The 21,356-nt window shown below is 42.4% G+C and overlaps 2 protein-coding genes across 2 annotated transcripts; both read right to left on the bottom strand.

Annotated features, from left to right (window-relative positions):
- Positions 1 to 151: 151 nt before the first annotated feature.
- On the bottom strand, positions 152 to 10,237 carry LOC311000405 (actin-related protein 2/3 complex subunit 5-A-like). The gene is made up of 4 exons (XM_083991113.1): positions 10,006 to 10,237; positions 7,328 to 7,400; positions 4,226 to 4,402; positions 152 to 833 (listed from the first exon to the last, which is right to left on the bottom strand). The coding sequence occupies exons 1-4, from the start codon at positions 10,143 to 10,145 to the stop codon at positions 771 to 773; spliced, it is 453 nt and encodes a 150-aa protein (XP_083847239.1). The 5' UTR covers positions 10,146 to 10,237; the 3' UTR covers positions 152 to 770.
- A 3,290-nt stretch (positions 10,238 to 13,527) lies between these two features.
- LOC311000972 (uncharacterized protein) lies at positions 13,528 to 20,332 on the bottom strand. Its single transcript, XM_083991899.1, has 7 exons — positions 20,175 to 20,332; positions 16,757 to 16,901; positions 16,545 to 16,640; positions 15,035 to 15,179; positions 14,787 to 14,932; positions 14,428 to 14,567; positions 13,528 to 13,868 (listed from the first exon to the last, which is right to left on the bottom strand). The coding sequence occupies exons 1-7, from the start codon at positions 20,272 to 20,274 to the stop codon at positions 13,720 to 13,722; spliced, it is 921 nt and encodes a 306-aa protein (XP_083848025.1). The 5' UTR covers positions 20,275 to 20,332; the 3' UTR covers positions 13,528 to 13,719.
- Between the last annotated feature and the right edge of the window lie 1,024 nt (positions 20,333 to 21,356).

Here is a 21,356-nt window from a genome sequence, read left to right on the forward strand (position 1 = left end):
TCTGAGCACTCTGGAGTTTTCTGAAGATGTCACACTACAGGCTGGTAGCCTGGTCACTGGCTCATCCTCTATCATTCATTAAATTAGACATTAGACGAAAATCCAACACTAGCTACAAGCAACACAAAAGTGGAATCAGTCCGTTTGCAGATGTAGCACATTATTTTCTTTTTATTTCAGATATAAAAGAATAGAAGCAATGAGGAATTGGTCAAAGTAGAAAAAAATAGAACAAAGATGTTAGGACATTAGGGAAACAGAACCCAGTAAGCACTGGGCCAAAGGCGGGAAACACCCTGGACAGGACAGACACCACCTCACCTTGGATGATGAGGGGTTTAGGAGGGGGAGGGGCAGGAGAAAGAGGAGGAGGAGGATGTTAGAGCGAGCCAGCAGAGGCATGAGGGCAGCTGTGAAGCAGTCTGAGAGGACAAGGAGCTGCTGTGGACAGCATGTGTCAGAGTGAAGCGTCCCAAGTGTGTTTTCAGTGTGTGTGGCTGGCAGACAGACAGTGTGAGGTGCCAGCACCTCACCGCCTCAGAGCCAGCGCTTCCAAACCGCAGAGGTGTGACTGAAAAGAGTGAATGCAGAAAAAAAAGAGGAAAGAGCTGCGTCGAGAAGACACTCAGTTCCAGTACAAAAATAAACGGGGGTCATGTCCAAAAGCAGAAGAGTAGAGACGTGTCTCTCTGTCGGCTCTGGTGACGTTGGGTTTGGCCAGTGATTGGCTGACGTCTGCTCACACGGGGACTCTGGTGGACCCTGGACCATCAGACCGTCTTCCTGGCGGTCAGGACTCTGACTATGGAGCCCACTCCTCCCACGGCCAGAGCCTGAGGACAGACACACACACACACACACACACACAAACACACAGGGACAAACTCACATCAGTCCCCTGAACAACATTAACAACTAGTTGCATATACAAATGAAGTTCAAACCTGAGTGTGTGTCTTCTGCAGAGTTAGGACAGTACAAACAATACTAGGGATGGAGTGATTTTCGATCGGATCGTCTATCGGCGATCGAAGGGACGATCGTGATTTTTTTTCCAAATGGCGATCTTTAAGGCGATCTTTAATTAATTTACTGCCATAAGATGTTAAAGAAATAATCTCTAGAACCGGAGCTCTACTATGTACTTGAAAAATGTTTCGTGGAGGCGGAGCAACATGTCTGCATACAGAGCCCTTGGATCTGTGCAACAGAGGAGTGAATATTAAACTCTTAATTACACGCCCCTGTTCTTCTCCTTCTCACTTTTTTTCGGAGGTGCATGCCGCGGACGCAGGCTGTGCGGGGTGGGGCGGGTCATTAAAAAAACTGATGATGAAGTCCAGAGTGTGTTATCAGCGCTGATGTTGACGGGAAAGCCGGCGGAGGTGTGAGGGAACCGGTGAGACGGCGGCTGGGCGCATCAGCAGAGCGGGGTTGGTTTCACTGAGAGCAGAGAGCAGACCGGGGAGAGAGAGAGGCGGCCGCCACGGCTGCTGTACTCGCTGCACTGTGACTTTCCCACTCCTCACGAGCTCCACACTGACAAGCTACCGGCAACACAGCGCCTTTGTCTGCCCTTTCAAAGTAAAAAGCCGCTGTCTGACGTTTAATAGCGGCGGGGCGGGTTGTGAAAATAGATGCGGGACCCACGGGTTGGAAAAAACCCGTGCGTCATGCATGCGCGCTTGTCTGTGTGTGTGAACGACACGGAGCGTGAGCGCTATGCGGAGATGAATGAACGGAACTATATAGCAAGTTTTTTTGACGTAATTGCAACCCCCCCCCCCCCCCCCCAAGCGATTGGATCGCCAATCGGCGATCGACAGTGTCCACGATCTAATGATCTGAATATAGGGGCGATTTCCCATCCCTAAACAATACAACACTAGAGTGGCTCCTACACACACATAACATTAACAACATAACATCCCCCTCCCTCTGCCTCGGTCCAACTTCCAGCTCTCTGCTCAGGAGCTGCGTTTCCATTGCAAATTTTCGCAAAAATAAAAGTGATATTTCTGAAATTTAGAAAAAAGTGCAATTGCTATTTGCGGGTGTTTCCACACAACATCCTTGTTTGGCGAATGAGCCGTAATCTAGTCTCGCGATATCCCGTAATTCTTGCCCCACGAGACTTCACTTTGAGGAAGCTGGACGTAAGCATCTTAAGTTTCCATGGTGACGGGTACAGCGATCTCAGCTGCTGCGTTCTTGTTTTTAACAGAAGAAAACAGCGCTTGATTGCTGAAAGTGGCGCTGGCAGCTGGCAGGGACACCAGTGTTGATGATGTGCTGACAACAATATACGGTGGTTGTGTCCACACACCCGGGTTGGTTTATGTGACGTCGAGGGGACATTTTGGCGGAGGAGCGAGTGGAGCGTGGATGCGAGCCAATCTCCTTCAACCGTGCATGGAAACGGGGAATGATAGGAAAGGGTTTTCTAATTTATTGAGAAACAATGCCACAAAATGCCCAAAAAACACGTTGTTCATTCGTCCCCTCCAGTCCAACAGCTGTGGACACACACAACTCCGGTGACGTGTAAATGCGAAAAAAGTGTTTCCATGACACTTTTGCGATACACGTTTATATTGATACGTCTGAAAAACCACCTCAAGAGAGCGTAAAGATGTTTTAGCGATATTTGAGAGGTTTTTCGAAATGCAGGTGTTTCCATTACCTGTTACCTTCATTTCTAGGGGTAATGGAAATGCACCTACTGTCTCCACTGTCCTCAAAGTGCTCCTCTCTTCCCTGGGATTCCTGACTCAGCGATATTAGAGATATAATAACTAGCCACACTGTTGTGGTCCAGACAAAAAAAAACCTCACAACAACAACATATGGTACTTTTGCCGTTACAGTTGTCCGACTCTGACTGGCTCATTAGGGCTCATCAGCTGATTCAGGGTCTGTGGTTAACATCAGACTGAGCATGTGAAAGTGAAACTGACTGATGCTACAAAAAGACATCGAACCACTAGTGGTTCAGAATGAATTCAAGCTGTGAGATGTAAAGTAACAGAGCATAAACATGTGAACAAATGGAAATACTTGAATGCTTTTTCCTGCGATGTTAGATTTGTCCATGACCATTGTTGGTGTTGGTCACAGACAGGCTCCACCACACAGCGTCACAGAGCCTGTCTGTGCGGAGGAACACTGAGTGAGTTGGTTAGTCCCTATTTCCTGTCTCTTGACTGTACTATCTAATAAAGGCACGAAAAAGCCCAAAAATATACCTAATTTGATCAATTATTTAATCGTAAAGCTTTCTAAATACCGTCACTTCGCAAAAAAAGATTATGTTGGAACCATATCAGCAGATGGGTTTCCCGCAGCGCTTTCCTGTTAAGGCGGCCGCCTTAACAACAAAGAGCTGCCGCCTAAACAAACGTCTTATAAAAAAAATAAATGTAGCGATATTGGGGCGGCGAATATCGCAGGATTACAGGATGGCCGCATCCTCTCACACACATACACACCACAGAGAAGCGCGCATGCATAACAGCAGCGCGTGTTGAAAGCGAAACGGCACGGCGCGGTGCGTCCCTCCCCCGACGATCGATCGATCCCCCCCCCCCCCCCCCCCCCCCCCCCCCCCGTTGACAGGTCAGACACCACCTTAACTAACAAATTTTCTGGGGGAAACACTGAGATGTGTACCAAAATAAAGGTAAATACCAAAATAAAGGTAAATGCACAGATACTGGTCCAATTACCTAATGTAACATTGAATTGGTAGGAATTTAAATGTTAGCCTGTCATTTGTAATTTAAAAAAGTGATTCAAATAAACTTAAATATCTGGTGTAGATGACAATTAATGACTTGGATATTTCAAACACTTCCCCTGGATAGATACTTAAAATATTTTGTGCAAATAATTAGTAACATACATTTTTTTGACTATATTTGATTTTATACATTCATAGTGTTGTGAAATTAATTAATGCATAATAATTGTGATAATCATAACACCGTGATTATTTCTCTGACAATAATCGCACCAAGAAAATCTATAATCATGACATCCCTAGTGCATTTTCCTGTCAGTAAAGGTAACAGCATTGTAACGAGGAGGGAAGCAGTAACTTTTAAAAGTAGCGGTGTTATTACATAATGTTCTGTTATTTTATAACGCAGTTATTCCCATCACTGCTCATGACATTTGCCCGCTTTAACTAAACGGCTGCAGCTCCATGTGCAGTCTGTGTTGTTACCTTTTCGTGCCACTGCAGCAGCACGGCGCTGCTGTTGTCCGACGGCTTCTCGAAGCCTCTGTAGATGTACTTCATCAGCAGGTCCACTCCTGCTCTGTCCAGAGAGCCCACGGCTTTCTCTATGTCACTGCTCTTGAAGCTGCTCAGCACCCTGACCACCAGCAGCTCTGCTCGGTCCTACACATACACACACACACACAGATGGAGGATGTTGTCAAAGTACTTATGACTCAGCTGTTGAATCATGGTAGAATTATCAAAGTGCTGAACCAACAGACAGTCAGGGAACAGGACAGAGACTGGCAACCTCATCTCAGCACCTCACCTCAGTGTGTCTCATTTAAAGCAGCACTAAGTAACTTTTCAACCTTCATAAAATATTTTCATAACTTTTGTGATGGTACATCGACTTACAACAAGTTGAATGACACCTCTGTCGTGGTCTGAGGGGGTCTGTATCTCTTTCTCTGGCACTAAGCAGCTTTGAGGAGCATGGTAGGAACCCTGCTCTCACTTTACTTTCACTTTTGCGAGTCACAACAAGGAGGGAACAGGCAAAACGGCACCTTAGCAATGGATTATGTTTGTGTTTTCACTTTGAAATGATCCACTGGAAACAGAAACTTAGTTTCGATGTCTTCTGTTAATTTTAATGCAGGATATTTACAGGGCTTCACGCTAGTGTTCATGGGAAATGGAGTCTTCCTTCAGGCAAAACACTACCGCTTTGGTCCACAGGCGCCGCCAAACTCAACCAAAACTGAAAGTTCTTTAGTACTGCTTTAAAGACAAGTTTACATTAGACGTCTTTCCAGGAAGACATCACATACTGTAGCTGGGCACCAAAGGTTTGTGAACAGTTGCCATGGTTGCCAAGGGTAAAAACCAAGTTAGAAAAAGGGTATTGATGAATGAATTGTTGCCACAGTTGCCAGTCATTTTATGTGAGAGGATTAATTCTAATTCTAGAGTCTTCTCAAAGGAAGCTGCTTCATTTGACTTATTTACAAGTGGTGAATATAGACGTGTGGATGAGGTTGTTACCACACCATCTGGTTCCCTTGTCTGTTTGCTGGTTCCTGTCTTTCAGTGTTCTGTTTGCTTTACAACAGGCAAAATGACATTTTGCAACAGTCCGTGTCAAAGATGAATAAGTGTGTCATATACACAGACTTGGAGCATAGAGATGGAGAAGGAATCATCACTCATCACTGTGCAAAGGAAACTCCAAACGTTAGTGCTACTTTACAACTCCAGTCTGAACAGTGAGAACCAGGAAGACATCTAACTTCTGCTTTTCAAACGTCCTCTGTGCTCCAGTTCGTCATCATTACAGCTGTAAATCAACAATCCCCCCATGTGAAAATCAACATGGATTCAGTTGTAAAGCAACAACCAGAGACTTTTGGACACTACAAATATCCACAACGATGAGCTCAACACACACTGACATGTCCTGAAGAAACTGTGGTGAATGTATAGGGAACCATCTCCACATATTCTGGTTATGGAGCCCTTAGGGAGGTTTCATGTTGACCTGACCCACGACTCGCCTTACTTAGTCTAAAACCTGAAGGCATCCAGGGAAGAGCTGCTAATTATTTACACAGCTTTAAAGTGTAGTCAGCTGGAGCACCTCCATATCACCTGGAAAAATCTATATGATGGAGCAGATAACCTATTCTCTGAGAGTGAGTTAAAAGGATAGTTCACTCAAAATTGAAATTGCACTCATTATCTACTCACCCTCATGCCGACTAAGGGCTGGGAGAAGTTTCAGAGTCCTCCGTGCCTTCTCTGAGTTCCTCTTCCCGGTTCGTCAAATTTGGACGAACTGGGAAGACGAGCTTCAAGAAGCTTCCGCTACAAACAAGCTTGAAAAATAGATTTATTTAATTTTTTTCGGGACAATTTCGCATTTCGGGGCTTCAATACAAGACGGACATTACATACGAGCAGCATGGAGGTATTTGTAACAAAAAGACACACCAAAAAACATCCAAAGACAGTTGGTATCCATTTGCAACCGTTATATGGACATGCACTGCTACGCCGAGACCCCCTGTAACTCAGAGAAGCCACGGAGGACTCTGAAACTTCTCCCAGCCCTTAGTCCACATGAGGGGGAGGAGATAACGAGTGAAATTTCAATTTTGGGTGAACTATCCCTTTAAGCTTGTTTGTAGCGGAAGCTCCCAGTGTCTCAGTTCACTGCTTTTCCTGTGTCAGTGCAAATCTTGCAGGATTTTCATTGACACCCAGTTCACGGCTCCGCAAATCGCGCGAGATTCCGGCAGAGCAACACTGGGAGCTTCTGCTACAAACAAGCTTAAAATATAGACAAGAGGGACATTACAGACGAGCTGTGTGGAGGTATTTGGATGTTTTCTGGTGTGTCTTTTTGGACGAAGAAAAGTGAGCTCCGTTCTCAACCGTCATATGGACATGCAGTGCTGCACGGAGCCCCGCTGTAACTCAGAGAAGCCACGGAGGACTCTGAAACTTCTCCCAGAAATTTCAATTTTGAGTGAATTATCCCTTTAAAAGATAGATCCGCATAATGAAATTACTAACACAGTGATAACCCTAACTGCCCCCCCCCCTTTTTTATTGCTAAATTCATTTACTATTCTTATATATTTTTTAAATGATACATGATATACAATGATATACTGAGAACAACAACAAAAAAGGTTTAAAAAAAGAAAATCAACATGAATCTCACATAATCTGTTCTCAGGACACAGACTGAATCTATTTACTGACTTCCTTTCTTCCTCTTTGCTTCCTCTTTTGCTGATGCACACAGCTATTAAAAGCTGAATGAGAACGCAGCAGCCAATGATCAGGTAGCTTCAGCTGCTCATCCGTCTCCTCCTTTGGTTGCTGACCGGTGCATTGAGTCAGACACAAACACTATGGCTATTCCTGTTAAACTGCACAATTAGAGCCATCTCACTCAATCTCAATACTTGGCTACGTGAAAAAGAGAGCAGAAAGAGCAGAAACAGTTCAGTCTGCCTTTTAAAACCTGATGATTGACAGAATATCAGCGTGAAAGTGAAAGGAACAGACAGTGAGTGGGAGACAAGACAGCGATACCTTTGCGTTCTGGTTCTTGGTGTTGATTGGAGGATTCTTCAGCACAGCAAGGAGGGCGCCATTCATGTTCCCCTTGCAGAACAACAGTCAAGGACCACAGAAGACATGATGGTACATGTGTAAACACACGGAGATGAGAAGGTTTCCTACACCTTCTCCTGGTGTTATGCTAGCGTTCACATTAATGTCACAACCAGCAGCAACAGTCATTTAACCATGGAGGATGTTTACCAAACTGATAGAAACTAGATTTATTCAAACAGATGATTACAGGTCTTGTTGAGGTAGCCATGGAAACAATTTTGATGCCTGTGTTTTAGGGCTGTTCGATTAATCGATTTAAAATTGCAATCGCGAGTATTTGGAATTGTAAAAATCGTTTTTTTGAAATTGTAAAAATCGATTTTTTACTCTAACTAGGGTAATTACGGTAAGCCCCCATTCATGAATCTGGGCTGCGCTGAATTATGGTAATGACTGCTGCCTCATTCCTCCCATCAGGCTCTCCCACTGTTCTCCCCACACACTGGAAACAAGCATGTCGGCATTTTGCTAAAACCAGCGAGGATTTCGTTGCCAAAAGGACCAACGGCCCTTTTCCACTACACAGTTACAGCTCTCACGTTTTTAGATAGATAGATGGATAGATGGATAGATGGATAGATAGATAGATAGATAGATAGATAGATAGATAGATAGATAGATAGATAGATAGATAGATATTTTTTTAAATTAGACTGTAGGTCCATTTAAAAAGACACAAACAGCACACAAAATAGTTTGTCATTTAACAAAAAAATCGTAATCGTAAATCAATTTTTCAGAGAAGAAAATCGAGATTTTATTTTTGGGCAAAATCGAACAGCCCTACTGTGTTTGAACATCCATTGGACCCACTGTGTTTCTTCTATCTATCTTTCCATCTTGGCTAGTAGTGGGAGTGTTCTCCATATCGTTCAAGAAAGTAACGCCACTATGAGGTTACAACCTTTATTTGTTTCTTTAACTGTTACTTTACTTTTACTTGAATATTGAGCATAGGGCTGCAACTAAGAATTATTTTCATTATCGATTAATCTGTTGATTATTTAAACGATTTATCGATTAGTTGTTTAGTCAATAAAATGTTTTAAAAATGTTGTAAAATGTCAATCAGTGTTTCCCAAACCACCAGATGACGTCCTCAAATGTCTTGTTTTGTCCACAAACCAAAGAGAGACTCAGTTTATTGTCATAAAGGAACAAAGAAACCAGAAATATTCACATTTAAGAAGCTGAAATCACAGAATTTAGTCTTTTTTTCTTAAAAAACTACTCTAATGATTATTTGATTATCAAAATAGTTGACGATTAATTTAAAGCAGAAGTAAGCGGAATATTTGTGTTAATATAAGTCTTAAATAGTTAAATCTTCCGACGGCAATCACTTACATGGAGTGTTTGGTCCCAAACACAGGTCTGTCAGTCACTCTGCTCTGCTGTAAGCCGAGGAGAAAACTTCTTGTATACTTCCTTGTGTCCTACAACCTTTATCCAATGAGGAGAGAGAACGGCATGAAGGGCTGTGTGTGCAGCCAAGGGATGGTGACGTAGGGACGAGGACCAATAGATCCATGACGAGGGCGGGGGCTGCTAACTCCATCGGCTGACAAAAAGTTAGCCAAAACGACCGGATCGCTTACTTCTGCTTTAATAATCGATTATTGTGCAATTAATCAATTAATTGTTGCAGCTCTAATTGAGTATAAGCAAAAAATAATTTAAAGTACTTTATAATAAGTCACAAAGTTAAACTACATGAGGTTTGGGTCCAGCAAAGACATTATACAATAGAATCTGGAGGAGCAGGGGGTTATACATTTGTTTTTTGTCACAAATCAAGCTACAAAGGAGTGATATGAAGGGAGGAAGATAATAGTATATGGCAGGAAATACTGTAATAATCATTACTATTGAATATCAGCCAAGGTCCAGAGTAGACTTAGACTATTTATCGTTATTATGAATACAATCACAGTGGAGTCCATTTTTATATTTTGTCTATTTTTAGTAGTTCAACAATTGCTTTTACATGACAGCTAAGTTGATCACGCTGTGGGAACAGTAGCAGCTGTAAACTGCATAATGTAGAGGAGCAGCAACATATGACCATATATGGGAATCAGTAAATGTACATTCACTGAATAAATGGATTCAGCTGCTTTTCAGTAGCCATTAAATAGGCGATGTATTTGAGCCCAGTAACCTGAGCTGACCCGTGGACAGGGAAGTCCCCACAGACAGACAGCAGAGCTAGAGGCGACCACACCCTCCTGAGTAAAGACACCGGAAGTAAGTCAGTTCCGTCCGATACTTATCTAAGCGAAATGTTCACCTGCAACGAACAGGGCGGGAACTGAGCAGGGCGTGTCTCCGGTGTCACTATTTGAACTAATGCGATAGCAGCAACTCACCTCAGATATGTTCTGACTGTAAAAAAAACCACCGAGAAGCTCCGACTGTTAACTAACCAGACCCACAGCTCTGCCTCGTCACGGCCGCGAGCTGAGCACGTGACGGCGGCAGCGACCGTTTTCTCGAGCCCGGTGATGTCTGTCTGTCTGACTGTCTGACTGACTGACTGAAGACACACTTCACACGGAGACAGACAGAGACAGAAGACAGGTAGAGAAGGATATTGTCTGAGCAGACCGTCCACTTCCGCCTCGTCCGGACCTCCCTGGTTCTCTCCTCCGTCGTCCTCGTCCACGAACTTGTTCTCGTCGTATTCATCCACGTCCACTTTCCTGAAGCGGTCGGACACGGTGTTTTTGGACATGTTGGACGCAGTGGGGACTATCTGAGAGAAAGAGTGGCTCCGGGGACAGCGGGGATCTGCAGCTCAGCTGTCCGCTCTGCTGCCGCTTCCGTACTTTCTCACTTCCTGTTCATCTTCTTCCTTGGTTTCACTGGCGATGGGTGAATTTAGTTTTTACCGCCACCTGCTGGACAGGAGTGCTGGTGACTGAGAGGGTTGAAGTATGATCAAAGACGGTTTGAATATCTTTGGTATTATCATGGAAATCATACCAATTCAATGTAGAAAGTCCAACTAATTAAAAAACAAACTTGCTGAATCATTGTTTGTCTGTCTGATAGAGTAGATTGTTCACAAGTCTTTCCAAACTAAGTGATAATGACAGAGCCGGCCCAAGGCATAAGCGAACTAAGCACCTGCTTGGGGCCCCGTAACTATTGGGGGCCCCTCAAAAGGCAAGTAACTTTTTAAAATTGTAGTGCATAACTTTTGTCGATCCTTAGAGAAACACTGCGTAATTACAAAAAACTTTAATTATTGTTGCATTTCAAATTGTTGTTTGAAACCAACCAAACCAAAAATTTTAAAAAGCAGATGATGTGTTTAATGCATTCTCTGTTGATTTATTTTGTTACTTTTAGTTGACCTATAGGTGACATTCAGTATCCCAGTACTATATCAATTTGAAGATTAAATGTAAATCAACCCCAGGCTGCACTTTTAGCTGAATTTGGTGCCATTTCAGAATAAAAAACATAGATGGGTAAAAACCTGCTGGGATATAATGATTCGTAATGACAGGGTTGAAATAGTACTATTGGCAGTATTAGAAGGCACCAAAATAAAGATTTTGCTTAGGGCCCCATGGAGGCTTGGGCCGGCCCTGGATAATGATGATGGTGATGATCGAGAGGATGAAGTATCTCCTTACATACGGCGCCTTTGCTCAGGCCCTTGAGTGTTTTTCATCATGTCTGATATCTGACATTCATTTCTGATATTTCCCCTCCAAAACAAAACACAATTTAAAGTATCCTCAGAATTTAATGGCTTTTGTCTCAAAATTTCAGATTTTTTTCTACACTATGTGGCCTGTTGATTAATGTGCATGAATAGTAAGAGTTCATGAAGTTGGAATAAAATATCAAATTTAATTTCCCTGAGGAAAACATACCCATTCCAAGACACCCCTATGGTAATGTTTTAAGACTCTTTTTTTGTTCATGAGTGAAACTTGCCATGCCTTTCATACCCTGCTGTGTCTGCTTTTTTCATTCCAGTGTCCATCAGTCCAGACGCCTTTCGCCTCTCACTGGGACAGGAAATAGTTCTTGGCCTGCAAATCAAATTATGCATGATGTTTTGTCTGATCAGAAATCCAGTCTCAGTCATCTGACCTTGGTTGACACATATGGTTTAGGAGGCATTAGAAAAAAACATGTCTTACTGGATTCCATGCATTGAGGAAATGAGACAAGTGTAAAACAGGAACAGACAAATGAAAGCAGAGAATGGAACATGCTGACTCTTACAGATTGACCTTTGAATTCATCAGCCAAACCTAAACTCAGTACTACGGTACAGTCATGTGTTTGGTAGGAACCACTGTACCAAGTCTGATGGAACCATTAGCTGATGGTGGCTATTATCAGATGATGTTAATTAACAAACTGGTGAATAACTATTTTTTTAAGGAAACATACACCAAGTATGGTAGCACAACAGTACATACGATCTTAAATTAAAGCTCAAATAAAAAATATGTAAAGAGAAGAAGGGAAAAATAAAATGAAGGGACAAAAAAAACAAACGTATGTAATATTCCAAAGCATGTAAGTCTTTTCAACAGAAAATCTACTCAAAATTTCTTTGAGTGAGGATAATTCCTCCTATTCTGATTGGTCCTGTCAAAGTTGTCACATAATGATGATCTAGAAAAAGCTAGATGAATACAGACTACAGATAAAAGGAATCAGTCTGAACATGTGGCCTCTTTTCTCCAGCTCAGGCTCTATAAATGTCACACGTGTATCTCTTTGGCTCCACTGGATTCACATGGAGGCTCTGTTTTTTATTTACCTGTTACCATGTTGAGTTGTTGGTTTGGGGCCTTTTATATTTTTCATACAAGTGGTAATCTCAGATGAGCCGGCCCGGTCTGGAGCCATAATCCTGCTTCTGGAGTAGACCTCTGAAGACTGAGCCTTCTGCTGTACTGTTTCACTTGTTAGCTTTTACTATAAGTCACTATACTAGTGAATGAAGTTCCCAGTGTCTGGAAAAAGTAAAAAAAAAAAAAAAACATCCAACATTTGAAACCAGGCTTTTCACCTGATAGCAGAGCAGAGGTGGGAGGGTTGAGCTGGAGAGGAAGGAACAATGGATCACCATCACTTTCCTCACTGTTACTCCTTGTTGTCCTGGTGACGGAGATAAACAGCACGTGTCCATCCTCCACAGTACACTGCCCACAGCCAAATATAAACCATGGGAAGCTCTTAGAGAGGAAATGGCAAAGACTTAAAACAGAAAGACATGTTTCACTGCCTGATGCTTGCCGACCTGAAACTGAACTTGGATCAGCATATGTGCTGGAGCAGCAGTATGTTCTCTGTTGTTCTGATGTACAAGTGTCTGGTTTTATCTCGTCTTTGCCCACAGCTGAAATAACACAAAAACAGCAGGACGCTCCAGGGGACACATGTCAAAGCAAGGTGTTCATCTGTTTAATGCCACTGCTTCTGCAGCCACCTGCAGGTGTCATGTATAGTCCTCACACAATTAATTTCAGTACACAGGTTTATTGTCTCAGAGGAAATTATTTTTGCAGCATAGGCCTTATAAACACATTAAAACAGACAAACACAAAAAAAACATTTAGACAGTGGAATAGGTCAAGTTAAATGCTGCACAGAATCTCGGATAAAATACAGTTTTTACGATACAGGCAATGAAATTATCAAAATGAAGACTAAATATAATTAAGTGCAAAGCTGGGCAGGACCCAAGAGGCGCTTCATGATATGACTGATGGCACTTATGGCACATGGGATAAGGTGGGATGAAGATATATCCAGAATGTTGGATCAGGTGTGTTCCCAGTGAATTATCTGCCCAACATGTTCTTCAGGTCTGTATCATCTACATTCACAGCAAACTATACAAACTTGTAGATGTCAACATCATTGACGTTTTAAAAAATGTATCAAAATGTCCAAATGTTCCATCTTGTTAACTCGAACAAGGAAAATGGGACATTTTCTTCATGGTGGGGAAACATTTCTGAAAATTTCTTTCTAGCAATGCAACAATAAATCTGCACTAAAACAGAAAAATGATAATGAAGTAATGACTCTATTTATATAAAAGGTACTTCACATATAGACAACATTATGTAAGTAGTGGTTAACAGCTAAGCATTTCAAAGAAAGTATTTCAGTTGTGTAGAAAAACTAATAGTGGAGCCCTCTTCTCTGACTAGATGAACATCTGAGCAAGTGTAATATTTCATTTACAACTGGTACTTTTCCTAATCAAGCCTGCAGTGCAAATATAAAAATGAGTGCATGTTGGCTGGGAGGGCAGGTGGCACAGTTTAACCAAAGAGCCTGAACTTGCTGCCGTCCAGAGGCGAGACCATCAGTCGTGCTGAGCCAGGGGAGTGGAGAGGCCTCCACATGTTCCTCCAGATGACTGTACACACCCGGGAAACCAGCAGGACGCACGCCAACACCAACAAGACAACTGGTGGAAGACGAGGAGAAAAAAAAAGGGCTGTCAGCCTCAAGAACGTGACAACCTCAAGTTTAAAAATGGAAGTTCTATTAGGGAACACAGAGAGATGACAGACTATGAATTTCTTTAATTTGTGGCTCATCCTGACAACCTCCAGGGAGAGGGTGAGAGCTGATCTGCAATCTATTTGGTTCGGTAGGGCCGGTATAAGATTATGACGGTTGAGCAAAAATATCACAGTTTCATGGTATTGCAGTTACAGCTCTAAAAATGTGTCATTTTGAAATGTTTAGGTAAATAAATGTCTCCACAGGACTCCAGACTGAAACTGGTAAACTGGTGAACTGGTAATGGGCCCATGCCTACAGTACAGTGTTGGTTGTTTTCCTCTGTGGCAGTAAAAACATGATTATAGAGTATAGTATAAGTGGAAGGGGAGGACGATGCTACGTCTATGAGTCACCCCATGGCAGGATGAGGACAGACTAACCCAGGACAAAGGAGGCAGCTGGTTTGCTGGTGTGGGGGAACTCACAGAGACTGGTCTTGGTGTTTGTGTTGAACTCACCCATGAACACAGAGTTGGGAGTGGGCTCATCTGGGTTGAAGTGTCTCAGGACATTTCCAACCAGCGCTACGATCACCACAGGGTAGACTGTCAGGATGTTCCGCACCCAGCGGTCCAGAACCCAGTTCTCAAGGATGAACCTACACACATACATGAAAGCACTGAGGTTACCAATATTCAGTCTCTCCTCCCAGAGGCTTGTGACATTCCATTAACCTCTGAAGTGATGGATCTATGGTGAAAAAAATCATTATCAGAGATGAAGTGAAGTCTACTCCAACTTCTCGTCTCCGATGATGAGTGTGTTGCTCTCTGCTAATGAAATGCTCATCAGTGGAGTTTGTCCAGGCGGAGCTCACCATGCCATCACCTCTGCAAACAGGATGCACAGAGATGCAGTGGCGGCTGTGCTCCTGTCTACGCCCCACAGGTGGAGAACCAATGAGAAGTTGATCAGAGAAGCGATGGATGTCCATGTGGTGTACACAGCCAAGCCGTTCTGCACCTGCAAATGTCAACATCCAGAGGAGACAGAAATGAGATTCTTCTTCCATCAGCAGCATCCAGAATAAAGCAACTCCCTAAGTTAACAATAACTGGCCCCTACCAGAACTGTGAGACAGGCCAGGTCCCTACGATGGTATGTCTTCAACCACATCCCATAGTAATCTGTGGCAAAGCAGCAGAGGAACAAGGCGGTGTAGTTGGTAATGGCGATTAGAATAATAACAACCAGAGCAGCCAGCATCAACCTGAAAGACATGGACGGAAAACAGAGCAGGACCATGAACACAGCACTCAGCAAGTTCTACAGCAGCCCTCTTACTCTTCTGATTGGCTAACCGGTCTGTTGGTACTAGAGCTCCACACACAAGCCTGAGACACTAAACTGCACTGATGATTAACTATATAAACTTCAATGTATAGAGCAGTGTTTTTCAACCTTGGGGTCAGGACCCCACATGGGGTCGCCTGGAATTCAAATAGGGTCACCTGAAATGTCTAGTAATTGATAAAAAATAAACATTATTTTAACTACCGGTAATTATTATTCTTTTTATGATTAAATGTATGATTAAAATCACCACACACAATCTTAAACAACTGTATTCTATACTTTCACTTTCTCGACAATAAATTGAGTTCAAATACAATGCAGCATATAAAAATAGCTGAGCTGGCACGATCACATGACTGCACGTGATCACAGGGTCACCAGAAATTTGTGATGTCAAAATGGGGTCACAAGTCAAAAAAGGTTGGGAATCACGGGTTTAAAGACAATAATAATCACTGCATATTTGTTTCCTGAGCAAACACTACATCGGCTACTGCCTACCATAAGGCTCTCCTCTTATTTGATATTTTTAAAGAGGACATGCAACAGCCAGCCAACTAAACATAATTCATTAAATGGATTTCCAGTGTACTTCAAAATTGTCAAACTAACACAAGAAACGTAAACATTAAGGAAAAAATGTAAGTTTAGTTTGTCACTGGATTGGTTTCCTCCGCTGGCAGACAGCCACAGACGGTTGGCTAAAAAAACGCTAGATTAAACTTGTCTTTTCTTTCAGAGGATGTTGTTATAATGCCATATGAAGCCCTTTGAGACAAACTGTTTGTAAAAATGGACACAAATAAAATCGCCTTGCCTTGCCATTTATATGTTTACGTTTCATGTGTTGGTTAGACCATTTTGAAGACACTGAGAATCCATTTACTGAATTATGTTTAGTGTGCTGGCTGTTGCATGTCCTCTTTAATATCGAAATGCTCCAAGGTGAACATCTCGTAACTTGGCTGTGTTAAACCACAGCACATTTATAATTGATATTACAGGTCACCAACAGGCAGACCAAAGCCCTCTATATGCTTTATTATAGCCCTTTTTTCTTTGAAGTGATAAAAATGGCATCATTCCATAGAGAGATCATTCTGTACAAACACTCCAATCAGCCAAATGATTCTGATTCTGATTGTGAACCTGAGTTTGGGTGGAGGGTCTGTGCTCTTCTCAACAGCTGTCTACAAAAAACATTCAGACTATTTTAACCCTTTGCTTTCTGCTTTTTTGTGCAAAGACATAAATTAATTAGTAGAAATGGCCGACATACTCTCTGTCCCACAGCAGCAGCCACGTCATGTTCATAACCATATTGGCCAGCCAGCAGAAATAGAAGCCACAGGGCAGCAGGCACTGTGCCCATGATCTATAAACAGAAAGAGAGCTATCAGTTTCATGTACATGTTGCTCACAGTAATGAATACAGAAAGGCTGAAGCTACACTGGTAATTATTTACTACAACCACTCTGATGTCTCCTTACCCTCTGAATACATATGAGGTGATATAGATGACCATCAGGGTGAGCCAGGTATAGATAACCCCCCAGATAGAGAAGGTCCAGCCAGCTGGAGTGATGTCTGTCTCATAGCGGGCTGACACATTACCAGTAGAGGAATGGAAAGGTCCTGAACAGAAAAACAGAAAAAGACTTTAGCCACAAGAGAAGTATTCACAATCCTGCCGCTGGTTAATAAAGTCTGGTTCACAAAGACATTGGATATGGTTGGTTCAGCCAACACCAAACTGGGGACAACAGTTCTTTATGAAGCTGGCTGTAGATGTAGAAGCAGTGCCATGTTCAACAGGAAAGGACCAGAAAACTGGTGCTATTTCACCATTGTCTAAATAATGAGTGTAGTAGGCACTAGGCAGAGGCTTTAACATGTCCTGGTCTGGAACTCAGGATATTAAACTTAAGGAAACATGCAGTACGTTTACATGACACTTGAAAAAACCGAATTATTGCCTTAATCCGACTATAACTGGATAACTTAAGTGCATGTAAACACCTTAGTCCGACTGAAATCGGAGTTGAGAACTCCGATTAAGACACCCAGATAATGCGATTGGAATTCGATTTTCTCCGTCATGTATACACCTTAGTCAGAGTATAACTGGACAATGCGTGTGCGCATGGTCCACAACCGTAGAGACGGCACAAAGTGGAGTAGAGAAGCCGCCCGAACCCGGCAAAGTAAAGAAAAAAAAAAAACCAACGTCAGCGCCGATTCAATGCATTTCACACAGCGCAACCAGCGAGAGTGTTTTATATAAAAAAATAAAATAAAAAGAGAGAGAGATGAAAAAAGGAAGCCCGTATCCTATTCTCAGCGCGAATCCGGCCCGGACTGGTGCGTCTGGTCGTGAACTGCAGTTGAGAGTTTATTTTTAGTAAGCTTATAAGTTGTTTATATTCAGTTTTTTACGAGGTGACAGAAAAGTCAACAGGACAGGGGGGCGTATTAACCCGCTGAAACAACGGGTGACGCCGCATGAGGGGGCGGACCCCGTCAGTTATTCGATTTTCTCAGTTGCATGTATATTGAGACAAGGTCAGAAGTCCGACTTGAGCCAAAATCGAATTTTGAGCATAGCTCGATTAAGCTCTGCATGTAAACGTACTGATGGTCTACTGAACTGCTAAAGAGCCCTATGTGTCATTACCTGTTGCACCTTGTAGTTTGGCCTTGGTGTCTGTCTTTCACTCTCTCTGCACCATCCCTGCTGTTAAACCGACCTATGCCCTCCCTTCCCATGAACCAGTCTGCCATCCAGTCCTCCCATTAAACTGGCCTGCTCTGCCTGCCTTTCCTCCCACCAGAAGCTGCCTTCATCAGCTTGTTTAACCAAAAACTAAACAAAACACAACTCCGCCCACACCAGTACATCTTTCCCATTTTAACCATTTCCATGTTTTTGCATATTCTGTGTAATAAACTGTTTTCTTGTCTGTATACTTGATGTAGAAAAATATAATTTATTAAAAAAAGGACACCCTGAGGAAGACCTGTGTGAGGTCGAAACGTCTGTCCTTTTTTAAAATAAATTATATTTTTCTACATCAAGGCTATGAGTCGAGCGACTGCTTTTTTCTTCCTTCACTGTTTTTGTTCCGGCTGTCAGCTCCTCTTCAATTCTGGTGTGCGCTCCTACCACGTTTTTTTCTTGTCTGTATACAACATCTATGTCCCGTCTGTCCGTCCTGGGTGAGGGATCCTCCTCTGTCTCTCACCCTGAGGTGTCTCCTGTTTTGTCTTGGGAGTTTTCCCTCAGTGGATGTGAGGGTCTAAGGACAGGGGATGTTGTTATGATGCTGTGTGAAGACCCTAAACAGGGCTCTACAAATAAAGTTGCCTTGCCTCTTTGGATATGTGAAATATATCAAAACGACAGGATTATTCTATCAGAGACAAAAGTAAAGGACATGACTGTTGTTTAACATGAGCACTGAACAGTAACATTTCAACTCAGAAACTTTGCTCCCTATTTTAGTGCAGCGGTTGAAGTAGTACATTGATATTTTCAAGAAAAAATAGCAGCAGCCCATAATAATCTACAGATAATCCATGCAAGTAAAAGTCCTCTATTCAAAACCCCACTTCACTACAAGTACAGAAATGCATCAAAGTTAAAGTTTCTATGCAGCTACTTTAGCCGTGTGGCTCCCTGGAGCTTTGTGTTTCCAGTGATTCACTAAATAGGCACTTGGTGCACAAACATTCATTTTCTTTTTTCAATTTTCTCTGAACTTCTGTTTAAAAAAAAAAAACACTGAGCTAACAGCTCAAACATATGATGAGGCACTCAAAAAAGAAACTGCATTTTTTTTGAAGCAGAAATAGGCTAATCGTTGTTTTAATCTTATCCTGAATTTTCTTATGTAATAACGTTGAGTAAAAATAAATTATAGCCATCACATCATGTAGGCCTACAGTACAATATTTCACATAAAATGCCAAGAGCACATGTGTAGAAGGAAAACAATCTCTAAACTGTAGGCTTTACTGTAAGTTCAGTGTTATGTGCCTTTCTGCCAACACAGTTGTGTTACTCTCAATCATCACCACATCATTGTCAACAGTTACGGTTCATTTCTGTATGATAAATACAGAAATTTAACTGTTTCCGGCTGCTGCTTAGATCGTCAATGATAAATAAATTAATTGTTTCCAGCTGCTGGTTGGAGCTAAGTGGAAAATAACGGTACAACACTCGGGAAATGTTCCATGCATTCCTGGCGCAGGGAAAGTGCCCCACCCTGTCCAGGGATGAAGCCCTGCCTGCACTTTTAATCAACTTTTCCGTCTCTCACACAGAAACGGTGGGTTTAGGGTCTTAGTTGACTGAAACAATGTCTTTACTCAAAAAAATGTTGTAAATGAAATTGAAGTCTGTTGATTTTTAACACGTTAGTGATGTGGTCGGTCTCAATCTAACGTTATTTTGGATGAAATTCACATTTTATTACACAAACGGAGGAACAGTTAGTGGACAGTAGAAGTACATCAATGTGTTGCCTGTTGTATCACAAGCAAAAATCCAGCTCTCTCTAAAACAAGTAGGCTAATTGCTAACTACTATTAGCTAAACACGCTAAGTTACTAACACAAACACGGTCATGTAAGCGAGAGAACGTGTTTGGTAACAATGGTTGTGACATAATGAGCTGCCAGCTGCACCTCATCAACTGGCTCCTCTGCCTTTTGTCTGGAGTTTCATAATCAGTCAATGCACAGTTTGAAGTCGAGGACCGCTGTCGTATGTTACGCGTTGAGGAGAATGTAAAAAGGAGAGGAAATAGTGAAGATAAAACCTTTAACGGTTCACAGTTGAGTCTTTGTGTTAACTTGCTGCTCTGAAAACATTGAAATGTGTGACACTGTTCAGAGTAGACTCACCTCTTCCCGCTCCGGCCAAAGCGTTCACAACTATAACGGCGACATAAACCACGGCACACACGATAATCAGGCAAATCCGACTCAAACTGTTCTGCTTCATTTTGACAAGGTTCCTGCTCCGTCCGTCCACCGCCTGTAGTCTTCTCACTGACTCACTGTCTGTCTGTCAGGGCGGAGACGTACACGCTGATGCACGTTGACCAACTGATGCTTTCACGTGCTCAGTCACGGAGCAAACAGCCAAACTCCTGGTTTTCACACGTTAACGTATGTACGGTACATTCATATTATGAATTATAAACTGACATACATTATAACTGGACTTTGAGGCAGGAAAAACAGTTTCCTGTCATTGTCAAATGAGGTAAGGTTAAGGGCAGTCATTGGAGACGTAATGGCGCCCTCTGCAGCAATAGAGAGGTCACAATCAAAACAATCCTCGTAGGGTTACATGTGCAAAAAAAATGTTTTATGTTTTATACTGAGTTATTTGCTCATGTCCAGTCAGTCACTAGAAAAATAACCTGTTGACAATGTTGATTGCTAAAGTTGGAGCCAGGTGGACTTTAGTCCAGATAATCCTTAAAATCCTCCTAGGACCACCCCCAAGGTGTCACCCTGACCCATTCTGTAGAGCTGATGAAGTCTTTCAGATTAGAGGCAAAACATCTCCAACAACTGAAAAAGAAGTCCAGTCGCCTTCCACTTTAACACTTTATAACTACTATGACCTGAACCTACACAGACATAACCTGCTGATACCCTTAGTAAGAAGTTCTGAATTGCAAAGTTTCTTTGTTTGCTGCTGTGAGAGTAAATGACAACCCATTTCTACAAAAGTTGGCACACTGTGTAAATACTGGCAAATAGTGTAACAACGTAAGAATACTTCTCATTGTAAAATGATGAAATGCAGTTTCTCTAGTCTCTGCAGAGTCCAAGGTCCAAGGTTCAGTAGTGGACTGGACATGTGTACATGGCATGGGAAACCATATGTGATAGCACTAATAATGCTGAATGATATATGCGGGATTGGAGCACCATATTCTACCAAGTAGATCACTCAAATGTATCCTTAGTTATGAAATGTAAAACAGGATAAAAGAAGTGCTAAAGTTGAAGGCTACTGTCCAAAAGACTATGATGACCTGGATGACTGAGAACCTTCACTGACATAAAGGT

The sequence above is a fragment of the Trachurus trachurus genome, assembly GCF_905171665.1.
Source record: "Trachurus trachurus genome assembly, chromosome: 17".
Lineage (NCBI taxonomy): Eukaryota > Metazoa > Chordata > Actinopteri > Carangiformes > Carangidae > Trachurus > Trachurus trachurus.

What these genes read in the sequence shown, in the direction of transcription:
- LOC311000405 (XM_083991113.1), bottom strand. Translation starts at nt 10,145, where the DNA reads ATGTCCAAAAACACCGTGTCCGACCGCTTCAGGAAAGTGGACGTGGAT. An exon ending in GTGGACGGTCTGCTCAGACA is followed by an intron (nt 7,401 to 10,005) that starts ATATCCTTCTCT and finishes GTTGTTCTGCAA; the next exon opens with GGGGAACATGAATGGCGCCC. An exon ending in CCAAGAACCAGAACGCAAAG is followed by an intron (nt 4,403 to 7,327) that starts GTATCGCTGTCT and finishes GTGTATGTGTAG; the next exon opens with GACCGAGCAGAGCTGCTGGT.
- LOC311000972 (XM_083991899.1), bottom strand. Translation starts at nt 20,274, where the DNA reads ATGAAGCAGAACAGTTTGAGTCGGATTTGCCTGATTATCGTGTGTGCC. An exon ending in TTTGGCCGGAGCGGGAAGAG is followed by an intron (nt 16,902 to 20,174) that starts GTGAGTCTACTC and finishes TTTTCTGTTCAG; the next exon opens with GACCTTTCCATTCCTCTACT. An exon ending in TGGCCTGTCTCACAGTTCTG is followed by an intron (nt 14,933 to 15,034) that starts GTAGGGGCCAGT and finishes TGACATTTGCAG; the next exon opens with GTGCAGAACGGCTTGGCTGT.